The sequence below is a fragment of the Schistocerca nitens genome, chromosome 4 (assembly GCF_023898315.1).
Source record: "Schistocerca nitens isolate TAMUIC-IGC-003100 chromosome 4, iqSchNite1.1, whole genome shotgun sequence".
Classification (NCBI taxonomy): Eukaryota; Metazoa; Arthropoda; class Insecta; order Orthoptera; family Acrididae; genus Schistocerca; species Schistocerca nitens.
The window spans coordinates 594,835,810-594,859,968 of record NC_064617.1 but is presented as its reverse complement, the minus strand read 5'-3'; the positions used below and the strand labels follow the sequence as shown (position 1 = coordinate 594,859,968).

At 38.4% G+C, this 24,159-nt stretch overlaps 1 protein-coding gene across 1 annotated transcript in view; it reads left to right on the top strand.

Moving 5' to 3' along the window:
- The window catches only part of LOC126251375 (MAP kinase-activating death domain protein), a 595,744-nt gene that overhangs the window by 236,857 nt on the left and 334,728 nt on the right, over nt 1-24,159 (top strand). The window contains exons 17-19 of the mRNA XM_049951759.1: nt 5,375-5,608; nt 11,091-11,165; nt 19,810-20,010. Coding sequence (XP_049807716.1) covers nt 5,375-5,608; nt 11,091-11,165; nt 19,810-20,010 — 510 coding nt within the window. The remainder of the gene's footprint in view (nt 1-5,374; nt 5,609-11,090; nt 11,166-19,809; nt 20,011-24,159) is intronic.

The following is a 24,159-nucleotide window of genomic DNA, read 5'->3' as shown; positions in this document are numbered from 1 at the left end:
GGAGATTGAGAGGGCGACAACAAACTATTCTAGGAGTTCTGGGCAAAATGTCTCATTTCTGGTCATGATTTTCAGATGTCATAACCTTGTCGAACTAGCTGATTGATACGTTCAAGGCCAGGATAATACTGAGTGTCAAGAGGTGTGCTCCTAAGTTGTTTCTGGGGAGATCAGCAGTACCAGGATTTGATGTGATGTCCTGGAAAATCTGATTTTGGACTAGGATGGTGGGGTAATTATATCCAGTGCAGCTGAGATATGGGGGTGGTGGTATATTGCTGTGAAGAGTCTGCATCCAAACAAATACATGAATGACAAGGCTGCATGGGAAGAAACACTTTACATGGAAAGGATGGCAACTGCCAAACGTAAGTACTGTTGTTTGTTAGTAGGTTTAATGTGTATAGAAGTGTGTGACTGGCTGTCAGTGAGGATGATGTCAACATCAAGAAAAGTGCCATGAGATTGAGAATAGGACCATGTGAAGTTTAACTGGGAGAATGTGTTGAGAGATTCTAAGAATTTTAACAGGTCAGCCTCAGAGTTGAAAAAATTTTAACAGGTCAGCCTCACCAAGAGTCCATATTGCAAAGATGTCAACGATGTGTCTAAATGAAAGCAGGCGCTGAATGCCCATGGATCCCAGGAAAGGCTTGTGCTTCCCAGGAAAGCCCCCTCAAAGTGACCCATGAAAGATTAGCATAGGAATGAGCCATCCTGTTTCCCGTGGGTATGCCCCTGATATGTTTATATGGGTGCTCCTCAAAGGTAAAGTAGCTGTTGGTAAATATTAAGTTAATTAAGGTGAGCAGGAAGGACACCATAGGTTTGTAATCAGGTGGGTACTGATTGAGGAAATTTTCAGCTGCACACAGACCATGTACATTGGGTGTGTTGGTATAGAGGGAGTTGGCATCTGTGGTGACAAGCAGATGTACAGTGTGAGCAGAATGGGCACATATTTCATATGATCTAGGAAGTGATTGGTTGATCAGAGTGGTTTGATGAAAAACAACCATACATAAACATGAAAGAACTGTGTATAAGCAAGGTTAGTGGAGGGTGAGAAAGAAAATAGCTGTCAAATGTGCAAATAATCAGCAGAAGACAGTCAGGAGAAGATTCTGTGGTGTAATGACCCGCAAACAAAATGTTAGATGCAAATTCATAAATAGCAGTGGACCCATCTATGTGCACAGAAATCAGTACTAGAAAAGATGTGGGGGAGGATGTTGGTCAATACAATAAACAAGCAAACCAGCACACAAGCTAGAAAAGAGATGACAGTTTGAATAAGATAGATGACAATTAAGACTGACAAAGAAGTTACATAAGAGGGAATGAGGCCACAAGGGCTAATATATCCATGAAAATAATTTTTGAAAAAATAATGTAACTGGATAAGTAAAAAATCCACTTACCAACTGGTGACAGTAGAACACAGATACAAAGGTATTTAAATTTTCAAGCTTTTGGAGTCAGTGATTTCTTCTTCAGAAAGACTGAAGGGGAAGGAAGAGGGTGCAGGAATAGCACTGGTGACGTATAGAAAATGGGGAGTGTTGGGAAAAGTCACTCAAAATGCCATGTCAGGCGAGACTTATCGGATGGGATGAGATGCAAAGCCTGTTTGTTGGGGACTGTACTGGACACGATTGGAAATCCTGAGAGCTTAATGGTTGAAGATAAGGTAATGTGCAAGACAGAGATTACTGGTAAAACATCAGGCACAGATTGATAAGAGTGGAAAGCCAAGAGCACTGTAAGTGATATAGATGAGGCAGGAGATAGATAGGTCAGAAAGTAAATGATATAGAAAACTATAACAATTACTGAGAAGAAATTCTGAGACTGAAGAAATTAATGTAAATTAAGGCCAAGCAAGTGACAAGAACCAGGGACATATTGTAGTGCCTGTTCGCACCTCCTGAGTTCTGAAGAATTGGTGTCTGGATGAAGAATCCAGGTGGCACATTTGGTGAAACAAGCAGTGAGGTCAGGATGGTCTGCAACAGGATATTGTGTGTTGCCAACATACACCCCCTACTTCTGCCCATTCATCCTAACTGATAATTTGGTGGCAGTGGCTGATTAATACATTTGAGACCACAATAATATTGTGTGATGAAAGGTGTACTATTAATTTATTTTTTGGAGGATTCAGCAGTACCAGGATTGTATGTGATGGCCTAAGAAATATGCTTACATTAATTTCTTCAGTCTCAGGATTTCTTCTCAGTAAATCCTCTCTTTTAATTTTCTATATCTTATATTTTCTGACCTGCCTGTTTTTCTCCTCTCCTATCACCCCACCTCAGCCATAAACAATGCTCTTAGCTTTCCACTCTTATTACTTCTTGCACAATGTTTTATTGACAACATCTGTCTTGTGAATTACCCTATCTTCTGCCTTTACGCTCTCAGGTTTTGCAATCTTGTCTGAAGCAGTCCCCAATTATCAGTCTTTGCATCTCATCCTCTCAGGTAAGTCTCCCTTGGTCTGGGGTTCTGGGCAACTTCTCTGTACTGAATCCATTTTGTAAACCTCACCAGCACTCTTCCTGGGGTTCTGGTCAACTTCTCCGAGCTGACCCCTTTTCAGTAGCATTTTTCCGTCAACTCTGTTCCTTCCCCTTCAACCCTTCTGCCAGAAGAAGAAGCCTCTGGCTCTGAAAACTTGTAAAGTTAAACATATTTATATGTGTATTCTGCTGCTGCTGCTCAGTGAGTAGATTTTTATCTGTCTAATTACATTTTATTTTCAGAAATTGATTTTTTTTTGTAGATATGTTTTGATCATCGTGGATTCACTAGTCTTGCATGGTTGCCATGGTGTGTGAATAACATGTATTAATTTGATTTGCTATAAATATCATCATATGTTGTATTAGAAATGACCTAATAGTTGACAGAATTCTTGTACCATTACCTAGTTGATACTTCTGTACCTAGACAAAATCATCTAATGCGTATAGAAATGTATGAAAATTACCTATTCCTCTCAGTTATATGTGTCATAAAAGGCATGCTTTCTTCCCAGGAGATTCAGTCTCTCTTAGATTTTCAGGAACGGTCAACTTGGTGTGTTTCCAGAATGAATTTTCACTCTGCAGTTGAGTGTGTGCTCATTTGAAACTTCTTGGCAGATTACAACTGGGTACTGGACTGGAGAGAGGGGGGGGGGGGGGCACTCAACTGAGGATTCAGTCCCAAACCTTTGGATTTGTTGTCTGTTACTTAATGAATATCTATAAAGCATTGCACAATAAAAGCAGTTAATTTACATAATTCTTTTAGATTTTAGATTAGATTTACTTTCATTCCAATTGATCCGTAGTGAGGAAGTCCTCCAGGATGTGGAACATGTCAGAAAAACAACAATACATGACAAATATTTACAATTAAAACAAATAAGCTAATGTACCATTCCACAGGTCCCAAGTAGAATGATTATCATTTTTTAATGAACACTAAGAGTCATTTTACAAATACTAATGCACTGAATTTAAAATAAAAAAGTTTTTTATTTATTTATAAGGTAATACAACAACTGTAATACTTATTTACAATGAACACATTACTGCACTGAAATGGTGCAGAAGTTAGATTATACTAACACACACACACACACACACATATACAGACACACAGACACACACATACAGACACACAAATTTTCAATGAACACATTACTGCACTGAAATTGTGCAGAAGTTATGTTGTACTTATATACAAATCAGTTGGTTTTACTAAGAAATTCATCAATGGAGTAGAAGGAGTTGGCCACCAATAAATCCTTTAGGCTTCTCTTAAACTGAATTTCATTGGTTGTTAAGCTTTTTATGGCTGCTGGCAAGTTATTGAAAATGTGTGTTCCTGAATAATGCACACCTTTTTGTACAAGATTAAGTGACTTTAAATCCTTGTGAAGATTATTCTTATTTCTAGTATTGATTCCATGAATTGAGCTGTTGGTTTGAAAAAGTGATATATTTTTAATGACAAATTTCATTAAGGAATAAATATATTGGGAAGCAGTAGTTAGTATCCCTAGTTCCCTAAAAAGGCTTCTGCAGGATGTTCTTGAGTTCACACCACATATAACTCTCACTGCACGTTTTTGTGCCCGGAAAACTTTAGCTTGGCTTGATGAATTACCCCAAAAAGAATCCCATATGACATTATGGAATGAAAGTAAGCATAGTATGCCAGCTTTTTCATTTTTATATCCCCTATGTCTGACAAAATTCGCATTGCGAAGAGAGATTTGTTAAGACGCTTCAGCAGTTCTGTGGTGTGCTCCTTCCAGTTGAATTTATTATCAAGCTGTAATCCCAAGAATTTAACACTGTCCACTTCTTCTATCTTCTTGTCATCGTATGTTAGACATATGCTCTTGGGACACCCCTTACAAGTTCTGAACTGCATGTAGTGTGTTTTTTCAAAGTTTAGTGACAAAGAATTGGCTAGGAACCAGTGATTAATGTCCACAAATATTTTATTGGCTGATCTTTCTAAGACTACACTTGATTTGCTATTTATTGCAATGTTTGTATCATCGGCAAACAAAACAAACTTGGCATCTGGTAATGTTACTGATGAAAGGTGATTGATATCCACAAGAAAAAGTAAGGGCCCCAAAATGGAACCTTGTGGGACCCCACATGTAATTAGTTCCCAGTTGGATGATGCCTGATAGCTTGATACATGTCTCTTTCCTAATAACACCCTTTGTTTCCTGCCAGAGATATAAGATTTGAACCATTTTGCAGCATTTCCTGTTATACTATAATATTCTAGTTTACTTAAAAGGATATTGTGATTTACACAGTCAAATGCCTTTGACAGATCACAAAATATACCAGTTGCCTGCAATTTTTTGTCTAATGAATTAAGCACATTTTCACTGTAAGTGTAGATAGCCTTCTCAATATCAGAACCTTTTAGAAATCCAAACTGTGACTTTGACAGTATGTTATTTGAGATAAGATGGTTATAAAGACGACTGTACATTACTTTTTCGAAAATTTTTGAGAATGCTGGCAACAGTGAAATTGGACGGAAATTTGATGCTATTTCTTTATCTCCCTTCTTAAACAGTGGCTTAACTTCAGCATATTTCAGCCATTCAGGAAATATTCCACTAATAAACGACTGGTTACACAGATAGCTTAATATGTTACTTAGCTCAGAATCACATTTTGTCATACCCAGTTAAGTTCATATTATGAAGTCAAGATCTCCTTCCACTCTTCTTTCTATGGCATTCATTTGTGTTCTTCTTTTTAGTCATATATTTGGTTATTAAATTCCATTATTGTGTTGACTGTAAAGTGGGATCTCATTCATTCATTTTAGAACTTCATTTGCATAGGTTCCTCCTTCAAGCCCAGGCCCACAGCGCCAAACAAGCTTGGGAAATGTCCTGGCACGTACTGCTAGTTTTGGTTCGGGAAGCAGCAGGGACAGTGGCAGTGGGAGTAGTGGCGTTCCACGACAGGGTAGCCAAACATCATTGCTGGAACAATTTGCTGTTTCTGCAAAGGAATTGGTGCGAGAAACTACACGGCAGAGTAGTCAGGATGGACTCCTTGCACATATGGACAAGGTAAGCTTTGTCGTTATTTGCTCATATTTCTGACAGGCAAGTAGTACACAGTTTTAACAGTGTGTTTAGATTTTCCATTATTTTAAGAATTTACCAGTGTGCTTCCATCAGATGTAGATGTGGATTTGATTACGTACATACAGAGCCTTACATACAGTATATTCTGTAAACTGGGAGTTAATTATATCATCCAGAAAAATAGGAACAATTGTCATAATATCCTTGTATCAAACATTGGGGAGTTCAGGTTGGAATAACAATATCAAACGGATAGATTTCTGATTACAGCTTAGAGAAGGCATTGAGTTGTAGTCTGGTACAATGAAAAGCTTGCTAGAAATCTTCAGCTTTCAAATTACTTCTTTCACCACAAGTTGAAAACACACATTCACATGAGCACATCTCAGTCAGACATGGCCACATCCATCTCCAGGTGCTAAGACCAGACTTCTGCTGTGTCTGATGTGAACAGAAATCTAGCAGGGATAGGCAGTGGGGCCATGGAAGAGACATGGGTAGGGAGGAAAGGGATAGCACGATCAGAAAATGGTAGTTCTCCCTGAAGTAGAGTCAGAGACATGGTGGGGCAGGATATGGTTGCTAGGTGTAACATTGTGATGCTTTGCTGCCAGAGGGTAGAGGGAGGGGGCGAAATAGAGAAGGAGAAGGGACTACATACATACATTGGTGGGATAGAAAGTGTGTGAGTACTGGTGTGGGAGCAGGGAGGGGCGGGGGGATGGCAGTTGGAGGACAGGGACTAGCAAAGGCTGTGGCAAGGGGGGGGGGGGGCTTACAAGAACAAAGGATACATTGCAGGGAGATTTCACAACTATGCAATTCAGAAAAAAAAAATCTGGTGTTGGTCAGAAGGCTCCCCATGGCACAGGCTGTGAAGCATTCATTAAAGAGAAGTGCATATTGTTGGTGCATGCTCAGCAGCTCGGTGGTCCACCTTTCATACAGATTAGCCAACTGTGGTCACTATACCTGTGTTGATGAGCAATCCCTCGAAATATGGGAAGGATCTCCTGAGGCCTTCACAAATCAAAATTACTCTCTGACCCTTGTCCAGCAACAGATCTCCCCAACTACATACCTTCCTCCCCATGCCCAATGTTTGGACACAAGAAGCATTTCTCTTGTGACTCAGTGTCACCCTGAAATGGAGCAGCTTTGAATACCTTTCATCATGCTCTGAAATGAGAAATAGCCTTCCCTCTATCCAACTCACTCCTACCACATCCTGATATTTCACTGCCCACTCAATGTGTGCATACCTGCGACAATCCCTAATCCACCCCTGCTCCCAATCCCTTGTCATGTGGCTCATATCTCTGCAGTATATGTAAGATACAAGGTCTGTCCCATACATTTTCTGACTATCACCTACTCCAGTCCTGTCACAGGCATCTCTGACCCCATCAAAGCCAAGGCACCTGTGAAAGTGGCCATGTGATCTACAAACTTAGCTGCAATCACTGTGCTGCATTTTATATGGGTATGACTACTAACAAGCTGTCTGTTTTCATGAATGGTCACCACCAAATTGTGGTCAGGAGACAAATGGACCACCTAATTGTTGAGAATGCAGCCCAGCATAGTGTGCTGCACTTTATTGACTGCTTCATTACCTGTGGTATCTGGATAATTTTGACAACAGCAGCTTTTCTGTATTGCTCAGCTGGGAAGTCTCTTTGCCATATATCCTTTGTCCCTGTAACCCCCGTCCCCCACCCCCCTGGTTGCAACCTTCACTAGTCCCTGTCCTCCAACTGTCTATCCCCTTTCCTGCTCCCACTCCATTACTACACATGCCTTGTATCCTTCAGTGCATCTATGTACCCATTTCCCATTCATTACTTGTCTCCTGGCCCGCACCCTTCCCCCTCCTGCAGTACAACCTCCCAAAGTTACGTGTAGCAGCCTTATACTGTCCCCATTGTGTTCCTGTACTCTATTATAGGCAGCACTAGCATCTATCCCTACACCTGCTCTACTATCCCTTCTCTTCCCCACCCCATGTCTCTTGCATATGCCCCCTGCCTATTCCAGCTGGATTGCTGCTCACCTCAGACACAGTTACATTTGGTCCTTAGCGTCCAAGACAACAGTGGCCACTGTGTGTTAGTTGTGGTTGTGCAAATGTGTGTGTGTTTTTTACTTCTGATAGAGGTAGTGCAAAATCTGAATGTTTTTTGTATTCTTTTTCATTGTGCCTGTCTTTGACTCTATGCCTTCTCTATGTAGTGAGTAGCAGTTTTATCATTTCCACATTGCTGATATCTGAGTATGTTACCATAGATAAAGCTACCATGTGTGGGTCAGTCATGCTACAATCCAGTTGCAAAATATGTGGTTTTGAGACAGCTACATTTTTAGAGCAGCATTGTGATTTATACCATGATAAGTTGGGGGAGACAATTAGGAACTTCATTAAATGATGCTGAATATCAGATCAGATATAGTATGAACTATGTTGGATAGCAAATTGGAGGCAAATTACACTTAAAGATATCCAGTTGGTTTGTTGTTTGCATTTCTGACGTATACAAATTGTGACAACATTTTCTAACCAAAGTCAGTCAAGGACATGATGCATGATGCTGTCCAATATACCCTATTTTCTGTTGTAACTTGAAGAAATTTGATCACATTCTAATTAAAGTCTGGCCTTGCTGTTGCAGTATTGCTCACTGAAGGCTTTATGTACATGTTGTATGCACAAGGCAAGAAGTAGCAGGATAATACTCTTTGGAACACCAGAATCCAATATCTCTCACCAAATATCAATGAAAATGATACCTTTTGATGAGCCAGTCTTTGTGCAGGAGTTGTTATATTGTTAAGTAGACGAACCAACTTTCATATATTTTATGTGGAACTGTGTTTGCAGTGGTTTATGCAGTGATACCCATGGCAGAATTGATGTTTCCATACCAGGGTAATAGTTAATGATTTCACCATAAAGGATAAAACTCAGTCACACCAGTTTCATCTGGTGGACAAACTTGTTCAACATAATATCTTAACTCTACAGATCATCTTTCAAATGTTCCCAAGAGGCATGTTTTTGCTTTGCAGTCTTCCTCCACAGACTGTTGGCACACTGAGAAATGTTTTGCAAGAAGAGTAGCTTACACTAGCATTACCATACTGTTTAACCTGTATACTGTAGAAGCGATGAAGAAAGTAAAAGAGAAGTTCAGAACTGGGTTTTATTTTCAGGGTGAAAAGATAAAATGAGTTTTGCTCGTGACAATTTTGGAAAATTGTTTCCCTTGAATTTCTTGTTCACACTATAGTATTAGGGGAGATTTCAGTGTACCAAACTGTGAAACTCATGTGATCAAAACAAGTGGAAGATTAGGGACTCATGTGATAGTATAATGAAAGTTGTATCCAAAATTCCCTCCATTAAATATTGTTCTTGCTGTGGTGGGGCAGCTTGTGTACCTCAGCAATACAAATAGCTAGCTATACGTTAGGTGCAACAACAAAGGAAGGCTATTTGCAGAGAGGCTAGATTAACGGGGCAGTGCCCTTTTGAGTAACTGTATGGGCAACAGTCTGGATAATTGAGTGGTCTGGCCTTATAACATATGCCGACTTGATGTTGCTGTGCTAGTACTGCAGACAGTTGAAAGCAAGGGAAAGCTACAGCTGTTATATTTCCTGATGACATGCAGTCTGTTGTATGGTTAAATGATGATAGTATCGTCTTGAGTAAAATATTCTAGAGATAAAATACCCCTAACCCCCCATTTAAATCTCTGAGCATGGAATATTCAGAAAGATGTCATCAGGAAGAACAAAATATACAGAGAGCAGAAAGTTATATTCCTTAATTAGGTATGAAGATTAGAGAATGGATAGATTGAAGTTAGATATTGTGACAGGAAGTGCAGAACGTCCAGCTAGATGAGTACAGCGTTATCAAAAAGAAGTCAAACAGAAGTATTCAGCAGTGAGTCTAATAATGACTCAGAGAGTAGGAAGGTACTATGGACAACATAGTGAACACATTATTGTAGCCAAGATAAATACGAAACCAACAACTGCCACTGTAGTGCAAGTTTGTATGCCTACTAGCTCTGCAGGTGCCAAAGAAATTGGAAAAATGTTTAATGAGACAAAATAATTTATTCTGATAGTTAAGGGAGATGAAAATTTAAATGAGGAAAATAAGTGAGAGAAAAATAGTAGGAGAATGTGGTACTGGAAGAAAGGAATGGGAGGGGAAGCCTCCTACTAGAATTCTGTACAAAGTGCAGTTTCATCATCAATAGCATTTGGTTAAAGAATCATGAAAGAAAGTTGTCTATGTGAAAGAGACCAATAGAAACCAGAGAGGATTGCATAGATTTATAATGGTAAGATTTTTGGAAACTAGGTTTTAAATACAAAACATTTCAAGTCCATATATGAACTCTGATCGTAATTTATTAATTATGAACTGCAATTAAAACTGAACAGATTGCAGAAAGATAGGATATTCAGAAGATACAACATGAATAAATTAAAGAAACAGATATTGTTGAAAGTTTAAAAGGGAGCATTAGGCAGTGCTCATAGATTTATTGAATATAACATGCTTGCTATATGAGGGGTAGTCATAAAGTTTTAATTGTCACATCGAAAAAACAAGCTGCTACCATGGTGTTATTCCTTCTGCACATGTTCTCCCATCAGTGTTTTACAATTTTCCAAATGATAGATGACTTGGCAGAGACCTTGATTATAGAAATCTGTCTTTTGGCAGCTAAAGAAATGATCTGATGTGGCCCAACACTGCTACAACATTTCCACTGCTGCCTCAGTTTGGTTAGCTTTTTGAATATGTGTGAGCCAGTGTGGAACGCAGAGAGTGGTGACCTCTGTCATCTTCAAAATGTCATGCAACATGTTGAAAGTTGATGTGACAATTTATGAGAGTTTTGTCATGTTCAGAATGCCGTGAAAGATGTTGAAAACTAATTAATTACTTATCTTCACTTTTTACACTATTTCTTCAATTATGATACACCAATTATCAGGCACGGAGACCTTGTCAGACACAAAAATGAGTATATGTAACATGATAATCCTCTTTTCCAATCAACACCGGTAGTTTGTTTTGCCCCCTTAAGTGGTTTGCTATGGTGCTGTGGCACAGGGACTTCCCTGTACTAGGACTGCAAATATGTACCTTCGAACAAACAAAAAATTGCATATATAATTTTATTTTTTGAGATTATAGAAAACTGTATAACTACCCCTCATAGTCCATGTAATGTACTGAAATAAATGTATGTAGACCTAAATAAAGATGAATACAACAATGAGACTTGTATCTGAAATTCTCATCTTACTTTATGTTTTCTTATACTGGTATTCTAACACACTGCTAAAGAAGTATGTGATCTGTGTCTCAAATATTCTGAAGTTGTTTGTATTTCACATTCTCTGTTTCTGGTGCCTTCTAATTTTTTGATCACTGAAGTTGAAACTACAAGCCAAAGAAAAAATCAATGAGGCAACTCATGAAGAGGGAAGTTTATTTGCACCTCTTGAACAGGTAATGTAATTCCAATGCAAAGGTTCACATTATAGCAATCATGGAATGTGCTTAATAGCACTGCCACACATCTGAATCATTATCCCATCTGAGTGGCAGTAGTGAGTTATATGATTTCCTTAGAAGGAGGAGTTAATATAGTTATGAAATACAATAATATTCCAAGTGAATACTGGTAGTGTGCACAAGTAGCTAGAAAAAGAATATTTGATGAATGATGTTAGTTAACCATTTATTTGGTTACATTAGTTTTTCTTTTGTTTTCTGTTGTAGTGGCAGAAGCAATTTTTGTAATTTTATATCACTGTAATTTCAGATACACGTAAAGTGCAAATAAAATCTTTAGTACACATTCAGAAACCAGATTTCCCTTGAAATGTATAATTGTATTGACATATATGAACCAGTATCCTTATGTTGGTTAAGCAAGAAGCCTTTTCTTTAGTGCTGTGCAGTTAATTAACGTCTCATATGCCCTGAAACATGAAGATGTATAACATTTTTTGCTACTGCTTGTTTTTATTTTATAGATAGTGAAAACATAATGATAAAATCGTGTACAGTACTTTACTAATACAATTGGGAACTGTCTGGATCATTAACAATATTGGCAATTATTAATACCCAAAATGATTATCTTTGATACAGAAATTCTTTTTGTTTTACACTGATAGTTTCAAATGAAAAGGAGATTTTTGCATGCAAGCAGAAATTTAGCTTTTCTCTAGATATATCTGCAATCACTTCAGTTTGAAAGCATTTTGCTTGGCAGTAAGAAAACTAATGACTTGACATTTAAAAATATTTTGCTGCTAAAATATGTTGAATTTATTTTCCATACATTACTTTATGATGATTGTAAGCTGATTAAAAATGGACATTGATGATACTGCATGCAAAATGTCTGCAGTTAAGCAGAAGAGAAAAAAATCATCTCACAATTGTTTCATTACAGTATTATTTTCTTTCTGTAATTGGGTTTTGAATTACTGTGATAAGTTAAAAGCTGACAGCTGATTATCAATAATTCAAATAGCATATATAAATTAAGGTGAATACATATTAAGAAATGGCATATGATATTTATCAGTTGGGATAATACAGGCCAGCACCATTCCTTAAATACTGATGTGACACATGAGGAAATCCATTATCAGCATGTAACATTAATTACCTGCTAGCTTCATTTGAAGTGGTCTTTTGGCCTTGATCACTGATTAGTGCTTGATAATAGGAATTTTCAATGAACATATTAACTCTGCAGATACATGAAGTACTTTACAATGTATTTATTTCATCAACCACTCTAAGAGGGCAATCAGATTGCAGTTTCACATTGACCAGTGTTCATAAAAAAAACTTATAAGCCATAAGTCATAAGTCTAACATAATTCTACGAGTGGCAATATTAACATAACAGTATTACGAGAAGGAAAGTTGCTACTCACCATATAGTGAAGATGCTGAGTCGCAGATAGGCACAACAAAAAGACTCTCACAACGAAAGCTTTCAGCCACTAAGGCTTTGTCAACAATGTACACACATGCATGCGCGCACGCACGCACGCACGCACGCACGCACACACACACACACACACACACACACACACACACACACACACACACACAAATGCAACTCACACATGACTGCAGTCTCAGGCAAATAAAACCACACATATTAACATAAGGTCTTCATAGCACTTTGCTTAACCATGAGTAATTGGTTATGACTGAATGTCTGGCTATGACTCACTGCTTGGAGGAAACTGAATGTTGTTCGGAGGAGACTCAACGTGACTGTTTGCTGTTGAATGTGTAATGACAACTACAGGTCGTTCCCATTTTCAAGAAGGGTCATAAATCAGATGCGAATAATTATAGGCCTATTTCACTTACGTCAATCTGTTGTAGAATAATGGAACATGTTTTGTGTTCTCGTATTATGACGTTCTTAGATAATACAAATCTCCTTCATCATAACCAACATGGATTCCGCAAACAGAGATCATGTGAAACCCAGCTCGCCCTATTTGCCCAAGAAATTCACAGTGCCGTAGACACTGGCGAGCAGATTGATGCCGTATTCCTGGACTTCAGGAAGGCATTTGATACGGTTCCGCACTTACGTTTAGTGAAAAAAATACGTGCTTACGGAATATCGGACCAGGTTTGTGATTGGATTCAGGATTTCCTAGAAGAAAGAACACAACATGTCATTCTTAACGGTTCAAAATCTGCAGATGTAGAGGTAATTTCGGGAGTACCGCAAGGAAGCGTGATAGGACCTTTATTGTTTACAATATACATAAATGACTTAGTTGACAACATCGGTAGCTCCGTGAGGCTATTTGCAGATGACACGGTTGTCTACAAGAAAGTAGCAACATCAGAAGACTCGTACGTACTCCAGGAAGACCTGCAGAGGATTAATGAATGGTGCGACAGCTGGCAGCTTTCCCTAAATGTAGATAAATGTAATATAATGCGCATACATAGGGGCAGAAATCCATTCCAGTACGATTATGCCATAGGTGGTAAATCATTGGAAGCGGTAACGACCGTAAAATACTTAGGAGTTACTATCCGGAGCGATCTGAAGTGGAATGATCACATAAAACAAATAGTGGGAAAAGCAGGCGCCAGGTTGAGATTCATAGGAAGAATTCTAAGAAAATGTGACTCATCGACGAAAGAAGTAGCTTACAAAACGCTTGTTCGTCCGATTCTTGAGTATTGCTCATCAGTATGGGACCCTTACCAGGTTGGATTAATAGAAGAGATAGACATGATCCAGCGAAAAGCAGCGCGATTCGTCATGGGGACATTTAGTCAGCGCGAGAGCGTTACGGAGATGCTGAACAAGCTCCAGTGGCAGACACTTCAAGAAAGGCGTTACGCAATACGGAGAGGTTTATTATCGAAATTACGAGAGAGCACATTCCGGGAAGAGATGGGCAACATATTACTACCGCCCACATATATCTCGCGTAATGATCACAACGAAAAGATCCGAGAAATTAGAGCAAATACGGAGACTTACAAGCAGTCGTTCTTCCCACGCACAATTCGTGAATGGAACAGGGAAGGGGGGATCAGATAGTGGTACAATAAGTACCCTCCGCCACACACCGTAAGGTGGCTCGCGGAGTATAGATGTAGATGTAGATGTAGATGTACTACACCTGTTTATAGAGTCTCATAGGAAATTGCCAACAAATTGTGCATCTTCATATTTTTGCGGTGCAAAGACTGGTCCATAAAATTTCAGTGTGCAGCCACATAAATTCGACTTCTTCTTCTAATATTTCGGCTGAATACCATCCAGCCATTTTCAGAGTGAGGCGAGGTGATTTGCCAACAAATTATTTACTGTATGGTAAAATGCAAATCAATTACATTTTCCATAATAACATAAAATATAATAATTACAGATAACATTCATACAAATTCAGAAATGAAATTATTTTGTTTAGCTATTGAGTCAGTACTCTATTCTTTAAACAAGTTTTTATATTGGATTTGAGCTGAAAGGGTGTATTTTGAAGAGTGGAAATTTCTCCCACATTTGGTACTAAAGCCTACCAAAATTATTCCAGAAACAAAGCCTTATAATTAAAGTCTGTCTGTTTTAGCACTAGAGATTTTGTGTGTTGGATGAGATACACTGCCTGATTAAAAAAAGTGAAGCACCCAAAAGACACGGTCAGATATCAATGTAACATCCTACACATATACACCATCAGCAAGTATGTAAAGGATTAGAGCTGCAGTTATCTGTGACAGATAGAAAGGTCACCAGAGTGCATTAGGGTTGTTTATGTTTAGTGTTATTACCAGATCTGGTAGGGTATGTAACAGACATAAATAGTGTCAGATATTGAGTGATCACTGCAAAGGACATGGAGATGCTACATGCTCTTGTGAGACGGAATTTTCAGCACCTGAAGAGTTTGAAAGGGGCGTCATTGTGGGTCTCCATTCAACCAACTGGTCGAATTATCCAGTATGCAGATCTGTGGGGCATTCAGATGTGACAGTGGCCCCATGTTGAACTGCATGGGAACCTGAGGGAAGGCATACTTGTCATCGAGGTTGTGGTTGACTGCATTTGAGCACAACAAGGGGAGATATCCATATTGTGCACCAAGCATTTGATATCTATGCGCACCATCTGAGAACAAGCAATGGACTCCCTGCAATGTTTTGGGTCATCCCACACAGTTGTTTGAGAGTAGCAGCAGCTGTATAATGGAATTACTATTCCATGTGTAGATTGCCATTAACACTACAACACAAACAGCTTTTTTTGGAGTGATGCCATATCAGGGAATCATGAACTGCTGATTGCATTGTGTTAAACAATGAATTTCAGTTCTACACTACCATGAATGACCATCATTGGGGAATAATCCGCAACCTGGGAAGAGGTCCTATTTTCTTCTAATGTTTTGGAGAGACATAGTGGTGTTACCCCTGACGTCATGAAGCAGGGAGCCATTGGATATGACGTCAGGTCATGGCTGGTAATGATTGAGAAAACTCTTGACAGTGCATCAGTATGTCACTGATATCCTGCATCCTCATGTTAGGTCTCTCTGAACTGTTTGCGTCATATTGAGGTATTCCATTGCCAGCAAGACCCACAGATCAGTCCCCAATAGAACATGTGTGAGGTCAGTTTGAACATCAACTCTGTCCCAGTGCTAGTATCGAAGATATTAAAGACAAGTCACAACAGTTGTGGGTGAGCTTGCCTCAGGAGAGGATACAATAGCTTTATGACATTGTGCCCAACTGAAACAGTGTGTGCATTCAGGATGGAGGAGGCTTATAACATCACAAGTGATTTCATGCTGCTAAGTTCTCTGTAAATTTGACTGTAATTTGTAATCATTGAAATAACATCACATAATCTGTCAAACTGTGAAAATTTATTTAGATTTCTCTTTCCATTCTGGGTGCTTAACTTTTTTTTGTCAAGCAGCATATTTTAATTTACTTGTCATTTTCTCAGAATAGGTTTTAGATAGAAAGGTTTTATAGAACATTCCCACAAGTGTAAGAACATGCCAAAATTGTCACCACTTGAGATACTGTGGACAAGGACTTTCCTGTTTACTTCTGGAATTTCAGACAGCAGTATTGAATAATTGTAAACCCCTAAACCAAAAAAGAATTTACTCTAATCTTAAGACAGATAATTGGTTATAATATTATCAGTACAGGTTTCAGGTTGAGCATTTACTATGAGAAGGATTAAAAGAAATTTAATTTAAAATAATATTTAATGGCCATTAAAGCAATGAATTTGAATACATTGCCATATTCTGGATTCTACCCCCAGTCAGTCATATAATTTCTTTCTGTCTTTTATCTCTTATTTTACCTCTGGCAATGATTTGTATGTGAAAAATAGCAAGTTGCACTATAGTTGGGAGTCTACAGTAAACTATTGTTCCTCCTATAACTGGGCAGGTAAATCACTTTGAAAGTCACAGGAAGGCAGAAACATACCACCTCAAATACAACAATACCTCGTAAAGCAGTATAGTATTCAAACAAAACTTTTGGTTGAGGACATCTGAGTTGTATCATTTCATTTATAGAATTGAAGTTGTAATCAGTTACTATTTTGAGCTTTTAGTGAAGTAATCTACCAGATGACAGAATTGGTCTATAGGAAATGTTTAGTTGTTGCTAATCTTGTAGTCCTATAGGTTGAAATAAAAGTAATACTAAATTCTGGTAAGTCTACCCAGTTGACCTCAAGATTACACACTTCATCTGGAAGGGGGGAGGGGGGCATACTATTCATTTCTAATTCTGTAGTTATATCTGATTGATGAAGTATGCAAGAACTCTTATATAACTATATGCTGCTTTGAAACTTGTGATTTTATTGAACTCATTGTATGAAAACCTTTGAAAGCTATTTTCTATTTAGATAAATCACTTAAACGTTCTCTGATATGGGTAAAAATATAGTGGTTGATTACTCCTATAATTTCCATTATTTGAGCATTGCAGTTTATTCAGTATGTGCTTTAAATTTTGTCTATAGTTGTATATATGCTATTGCTTAGAAGGTTCTTTGGTTATTCCGTTTTTTGTGGTTGGATATGATTTATCATCCCCCATTAGTACTTAAAGTTCTCATTGTGTTTTATGATTTCATATGTCTCACTGATAATTTTCTGGAAGATTTGGAGCCTACCCCTAAGCATATTATGACCTTTTGGTTTCTGAATTTAACTAACATATTGATTTTGATGAATAATTTGTTTTTGTAAAAAAGAAAGAACAGTAATTGATTCTCAGTCTCTATGATATACTCATTAACATTTTGTTATCAGTTTAATGTGATTGAAATATAATATGAATAAATAAAAATTGTACTCACCAAATGCCAGCTGGAAAAAACAGATAAAAGATGTGGAAACATGCAACGTTTTGGAGCCAGTGGCTCCTTGTTCTGACAGAAGGGTTGTAGGAAAAGAAAGAGGAGTGAAGGAGAAGGACCGGTGAAGCTTAGGAAATGGGAAGAGTTATGGAAATGTCAGCTAGCACCTCTGATCAGAGAGTACTTGCTGGACAGCATGAAAAACATTGAAAATATGATAAAAAGTTAAAAAGTATCAGAAGTTTGTTAATATTTTTGCCAACAGTGAAAGCAAATTACTTGTAATTGTTAATAATTGGAATAAATTTGCTCTGAAAAAAGTTTTTAAACACAAAGAGAACTGTGTAACAATTTTGCAACTGCCCTAGACCCAGTTTTGTAAGTTGTCTGAGGTTCCTGATGTAACATTTGGAAAAGTGAATTGGGTTTACACCACATTTTTTACAGAAACTGTAGTCTTGTGCTCTTGCTAACAATAGCTTTTTATAATATAGAAGGAGGCCAATGTCAACAGAAACAGAAAGTGTCTGAAGAGAGTTTGTGTGATATCACCCAACCATGAAGTCATTTTAAGCATTGAGTGAAATTAACCTCCTTTTTCTCTATAGTGCAGATAGAAATAACACACTCTGGATGGAATATAAGAGTGCAGTGTAGTGTAAAACAATAAAATACTGAATCAGTGTGCAATACATGTTTTACAGGTATGTACCAAGCAAAGCTGAGGGGTGAGAAAGACCCCTGTGGTTCAGTAACCATGAACAAAGAGAGATTCATCACAAATTTAACCGAAGTCAAAGCGTAACTGAAAAACATAAGCTGAACATAAAAAAATTATGAGCTTAAGGAGATCAATGCAAGAAGCTTTCCATTCATTTTCACATAAAATTTTGCAGTTTTTTTCGTACTTAAACAGATAGAAACCATACATTCAATTTCTTAGTGCTATACTGTCTCCAAAATGGAAGATGACAGGAGGGTGAAATACTGAATTTGGTGTTCTAAAATTATTTTACTATTTTATATCATGTTACTCCTTTAACTCAACACACAAGTTCTAAAATGGAAGATATTGAGGTATGTGATTATGGAACAGAAAGTCAGCTAAAATCACTAAACTGTTGCAAGGCATCTGAGCTGTATAAGATATCTACGGGATTCTACAGGTTTTGTGCTAAAAAACTTGCTACTTTCCTAACAGGACTTTATCATAGATTGTTGCAACAAAGCCGACTACCAAGCATTTGGCAACACTGCTCATTCCGATTTCCAAGAAGGGTCTTTGGACTGATGCACATAATTATATAAGCTCAGTTTGCTGAACCCTGTCTGTTGTAGAATTATGGAAGGAATTTCATGGTCATGAATTATGATGCTTTTGGAGAACAGAAATCCCCTTTATAAAAATCAACATGGATTCCACAAAAAGAGGGCTTTCAGATTTAATCTCAGTATCTGATTGTCCTTGAGAGCCGGGGTGCCATAGATAGTGCTGCCCATGTTGATGCTGTGTTCCTCTACTTTAAGAAGACATCCATTGCAGTTCCACACTGTCATTTAGTGAACAAATTAAGAGCTTACTAAATGTAGGACTGGATTTGTGACTTGCTTCAGGACTACCTACCAGATATAATGGGCTGAATTTGTCTAATGGAAAGATGATTTCAGGAGTAGCCTACTTCGTCCATAGTGATGTAAAGTGGAATGATCATATAAAACTAATTGCAGGAAAATAAGATACCAGGCTGAGATTTGCTAGAGGAATCATATGGAAATTTAATTCATCCACAAAAGAAGTGGCTTACAGAACACTTCTTGAATATCCATGTTTTTGCAAGGGATTGTTTAATGAGCATTTTGGAGATGCTCAGTGAACTCCAGTAGGAGACACAAGAAGAGGGGTGTTGAGCACCACAGGTAGTCATTCCAGCCATGCATCATTCACAAATGTATCAGGGAAGGGGAGGTTCCTTAATAGTGGTACCAGAAGAACTCTCCACCACACACTGTAAGTGATTGTACAGTGCAATGTAAATATAGATCTGGACAAATCAAAACAAAATTTGTGTTTTAAATGACAAGGATGTGAATAACAAGGTGACACATATTTAATTTCCCAGTCAGATGTTGTACAAGTAGATCTTAAAATGTACAGAATGTTTATTAAAGTGTAGAAATAAAATTATTAGCAGCATTGTTGTTTTATATTCCATTCTCATGATGTTTATGTATGTATATATGCAGCTTACTATCCAGGCCAAAAAAGCAGCTGAAGAGGCTTCAAAATCCGTCCAAGAAGCATCTAAGACAGCTCTGGAAGCTAGTAAGACTGCAGCTGGTGTCAGCAAGAATACATTTGAGGATTTGACATATGTTGGAAAGAGTACCTTGGGTGATCTAACAAAAAGCGCCAAACAGGCTGCAGCAAAGAAAGGATTTATTAAGGTAACTTTTTCATCTGGTAATCGACATGTATACACTGTAAATCAGGGCAGTCAACATTTTTTACCTACTGTCCACTTTTGTATCTCTGTTAGTAGTAAAATTTTCTAACTGCCCACTAGTTCCACAATAATAATGTTTTATAAAGTACCATAGTGACGTATCTTTATAAAGTTTATAAAACCAGAGTTACAGCAAGTTAAGCATTTACCAAATAGTTTATGACAATATTGTAAGAAAACCTAATGAAAATGTTTTTAAAACTTCTACCACCATCTGTCAACTGTGAAAGCTGGAAAACCCACTAGTGGGCACTAGGTGACCTGGATGACTACCACTGATGTAAATTATAAAAGACTATTATCTTTTTGCAATTGAAATGTAGTACACTCATCTTTAGACTTGTGACACTGTCTTGTTTATATCAGACTTCCTACAAATTCACGAGCTTACATTCAATGTGTCAAGCTCTTCTGTGTCTAAACGGTTGAAAACAATTCTTCTGGCTGGTTGTGCAGTTTTAATTTATACTTTATAAATGTGTCAAGATTTTTTTAAAGGTCATTAGTATTTTGACTGTTTTGATGCTGGCCGCCCTAATTCCTACTGTGTTCATCTCTATGTGTAACTGCTCGCAGAACATACACTAAAATCTTTTTTGCATACTCTAATCTTTGCCTGCCTCTGCCTTTTTCCTCCATGGTTGTCCTTTCTGGCACCAAGTTAAGCATTCCTTGATTCCATTGCAAGAACACCTAACCACACCATTAACTGTTCTCTTCATCACTCCTTTCCTCATCTGCTCTTTATAGTATTTCTTTATCTCATACTTCATTTTTCCTCTTAATTTTTAACATACTTCAGTAGTACCACATTTAAATGTTTCCAGTCTCTTTTTCTCTGGATCCCCAACACTATACCTCTTACTTCCATACAATGATGTACTATAAATGAACACTTTCAGTGACTTACTCCTTGTTTCCATATCAACAGGCCTCTTTTTCTATTTAAGCTTTCTTCATTTGTGTCAGTCTACCACTGGTTCTTCCTTGTTTTTATGGCCACCCTGCCTAATGTTGTTGCCCAGGTAAGTGAACTATTTCACTAATGTAAATGATTAATGGAAAATCTCATATAAAGATGTGAAACAAATACTAACAAAGAGATAGAGGGGCTGGCCAGTACTTACCTCAGCTCAGTACAGCTGATGGATACACAAAAAAAAAAAAGAACCAAAAATTTTAAAAATTTACGTTCCTAGCTTTCGAAACAAATATTCCTTCATCAGGGAGGAGAGAGGGTAAAGAAAGGGAAGAAGGGAAAGTAGATTCAGTTACTCACAACCCAGGTTATGAAGCAACAGGGAAAGGAAAACAGGGAGGGTAGCAAGGATGGAGGCATGGTTGTCAGAGGGAAGCCAAAGATATTCTACTGTAAGTACTGTGCCAGCTTCTTTACTCTGTATGCTTCCTCTTTGGTTTGAAGCTGGCACAGTACTTACAGTAGAATATCTTTGGCTTCCCTCTGACAACCATGCCTCCATCCTTGCTAACCTCCCTGTTTTCCTTTCCCTGTTGCTTCATAACCTGGGTTGTGAGTAACTGAATCTACTTTCCCTTCTTCCCTTTCTTTCCCCTCTCTCCTCCCTGATGAAGGAACATTTGTTCCAAAAGCTAGGAACGTTAATTTTTAAATTTTTGGTTCTTTTTTTTGTGTATCTATCGGCTGTACTGAGCTGAGGTAAGTACTGGCCAGCCCCTCTATTCTTTGTTAGTATTTTTCACTAATGTGTCATTCCATATTTTTATGTTAGGCTTGTTGTTATTCTTCTTTTTACTACTCTTATCATCTCCATGCTTTGTTTATCCTTGAGCCATGTTGTGTGCTAGGCATGCTGCTAATTTCTTTCAACACATCAGCCAGTTCTTATCCACCTTTGCCCATAAGAGCTATGTTGTCTGCGAATCCTAACATTTGATTTGCTCCTGTTACACACAAGATAAGAATTAATTTATTTTGTTTCTTTACTTTTTCCATAATGACTATGTTGTCTAAGAATCTTAACTTTTGACTCTGCTCCTCTTGCACACAAGATATGAATTAATTTACCTTGTCTGTTCATTACATATATAATGTTATGTACACACATCAAAAAAAGTTTTGCATCACCCCGTTCCCAGAACTCCTGAAGATAGTTGTTGACTATGGATATTGTATAACAGACACAGTCCCTTTGACTGTTCAGAGATGTCACTAAACCTGCCCAAAGATGTAAACAAACATGCATGAGCAGTGCCTATTAGGTGGAGGGGTCTGACAGCCAGTCATTCCACCAGGAAGGAGGTATACGGCTCGTGTTGTCTGTAGTTCAACCATACCGTGATTCAATAGTGTCTGCATTGTTACTTTGTGCCAGGAAGGGCTCTCAACAAGGGAAGTGTCCAAGCATCTTAGAGTGAACCAAAGCGATGTTGTTCAGACATGGAGAAGATACAGAGAGACAGGAACTGTCGATGACATGCCTTGCTCAGCCCGCCCAAGGGCTACTACTGCAGTGGATGACCACTACATACAGATTATGGATCAGAGGAACCCTGACAGCAATGCCACCATGTTGAATAATGCTTTTCGTGTAGCCACAGGACGTCGGTGGTCATGGAAGGCACTGTAATAACTGTATGATACGTGAATGCCATCCTCTTACCGATAGTGCAACCATATGGGCAGCATATTGATGAGGTATTCATCTTCATGGATGACAATTCGCAACCCCATCGTGCACATCTTGTGAATGACTTCCTTCAGGATAACGACATCACTCAACTAGAGTGGCCAGCATGTTCTCCAGACAAGAACCCTATCAAACATGCCTGGTATAGATTGAAAAGGGCTGTTTATGCATGACGTGACTCACCAACCACTCTGAGGGATCTATGCCAAATCACCATTGAGGAGTGGGACAATCTGGACCAACAGTGCCTTGATGAACTTGTGGATAGTATGCCACAATGAATACAGGCATGCATCAATGCAAGAGGATGTGATGCAGGGTGTTAGAGGTACTGGTGTGTACAGCAATCTGGACCACCACCTCTGTTGGTCTCACTGTATGGTGGTACAACATGCAATGTGTGGTTTTCATGAGCAATAAAAAGGTCAGAAATGATGTTTATGTTGATCTCTATTCCAATTTTCTGTACAGCTTCCGGAACTCTTGGAACAGAGGTGATGCAAAACATTTTTTGATTTGTGTACAATATTATGGAAAGAGAGATTGTTACTGGTCATATAATGGAGATGTTGAGCCACAGACAGGCACAATAAAAAGATTACTAAACATGTAAACTTTTAGCCAGAAGGCCTTTTTAAGAAAGAGGCCTTCTGCTTCAAAGCTTACATATTTTGTAGTCTTTTTGTTGTGTCTGTCTGTGACTCAACATCTCGACTGTATGGTGAGTAGCTATCTATCCTTTTCACAATATTACTATATTATGAGAAGGAAAGTTGCTATCCACTATAGCAGAGGTGCTGAGTTGCAGGTGGGCACAACAAAATGATTTTCACTCTTAAAGCCTTTGGTCAATGCCCTTTGTCAACAATAGACACACATAAGCACACACATACTCACGCAAACACAACTCACCCACATGACTGCAGTCTCAGGCAACTGAAACCACACTGCGAGCAACACCACTAGTGCATGATGGGGGTAGTGACAGGGTGGGGGAAAGGAGGAGGCTGGGGTTGAGAGGGGTAGGGATAGCATGGTGGGAACAGCTGACAGTGAAGTGCTGCAGCTTGTGTGACAGGCAGGGGAGTGGTGGCGGGGGGGGGGGGGGGGGGAAGTATCGGAGAAGGACAGAAATAGAGAGAAATAAATTAATAAAAAAATAAATAAAAAACGACTGAGCGTGGTGGTGGAATGACGGCTGTGTAATGCTGGAATGGGAACATGGAAGGGGCTGGATGGGTGAGGACACCAACTAATGAAGGTAGAGGCCAGGAGGGTTGCGGGAATGTAGGATGTATTGCACAGAATGTTTCCATCTGCAAAATTCAGAAAAGCTGGTGTTGGTGGGAAGGATCCATATGGCACAGGCTGTGAAGCAGTCATTGGAATGAAGGATATCATGTTTGGCAACATGTTCTGTA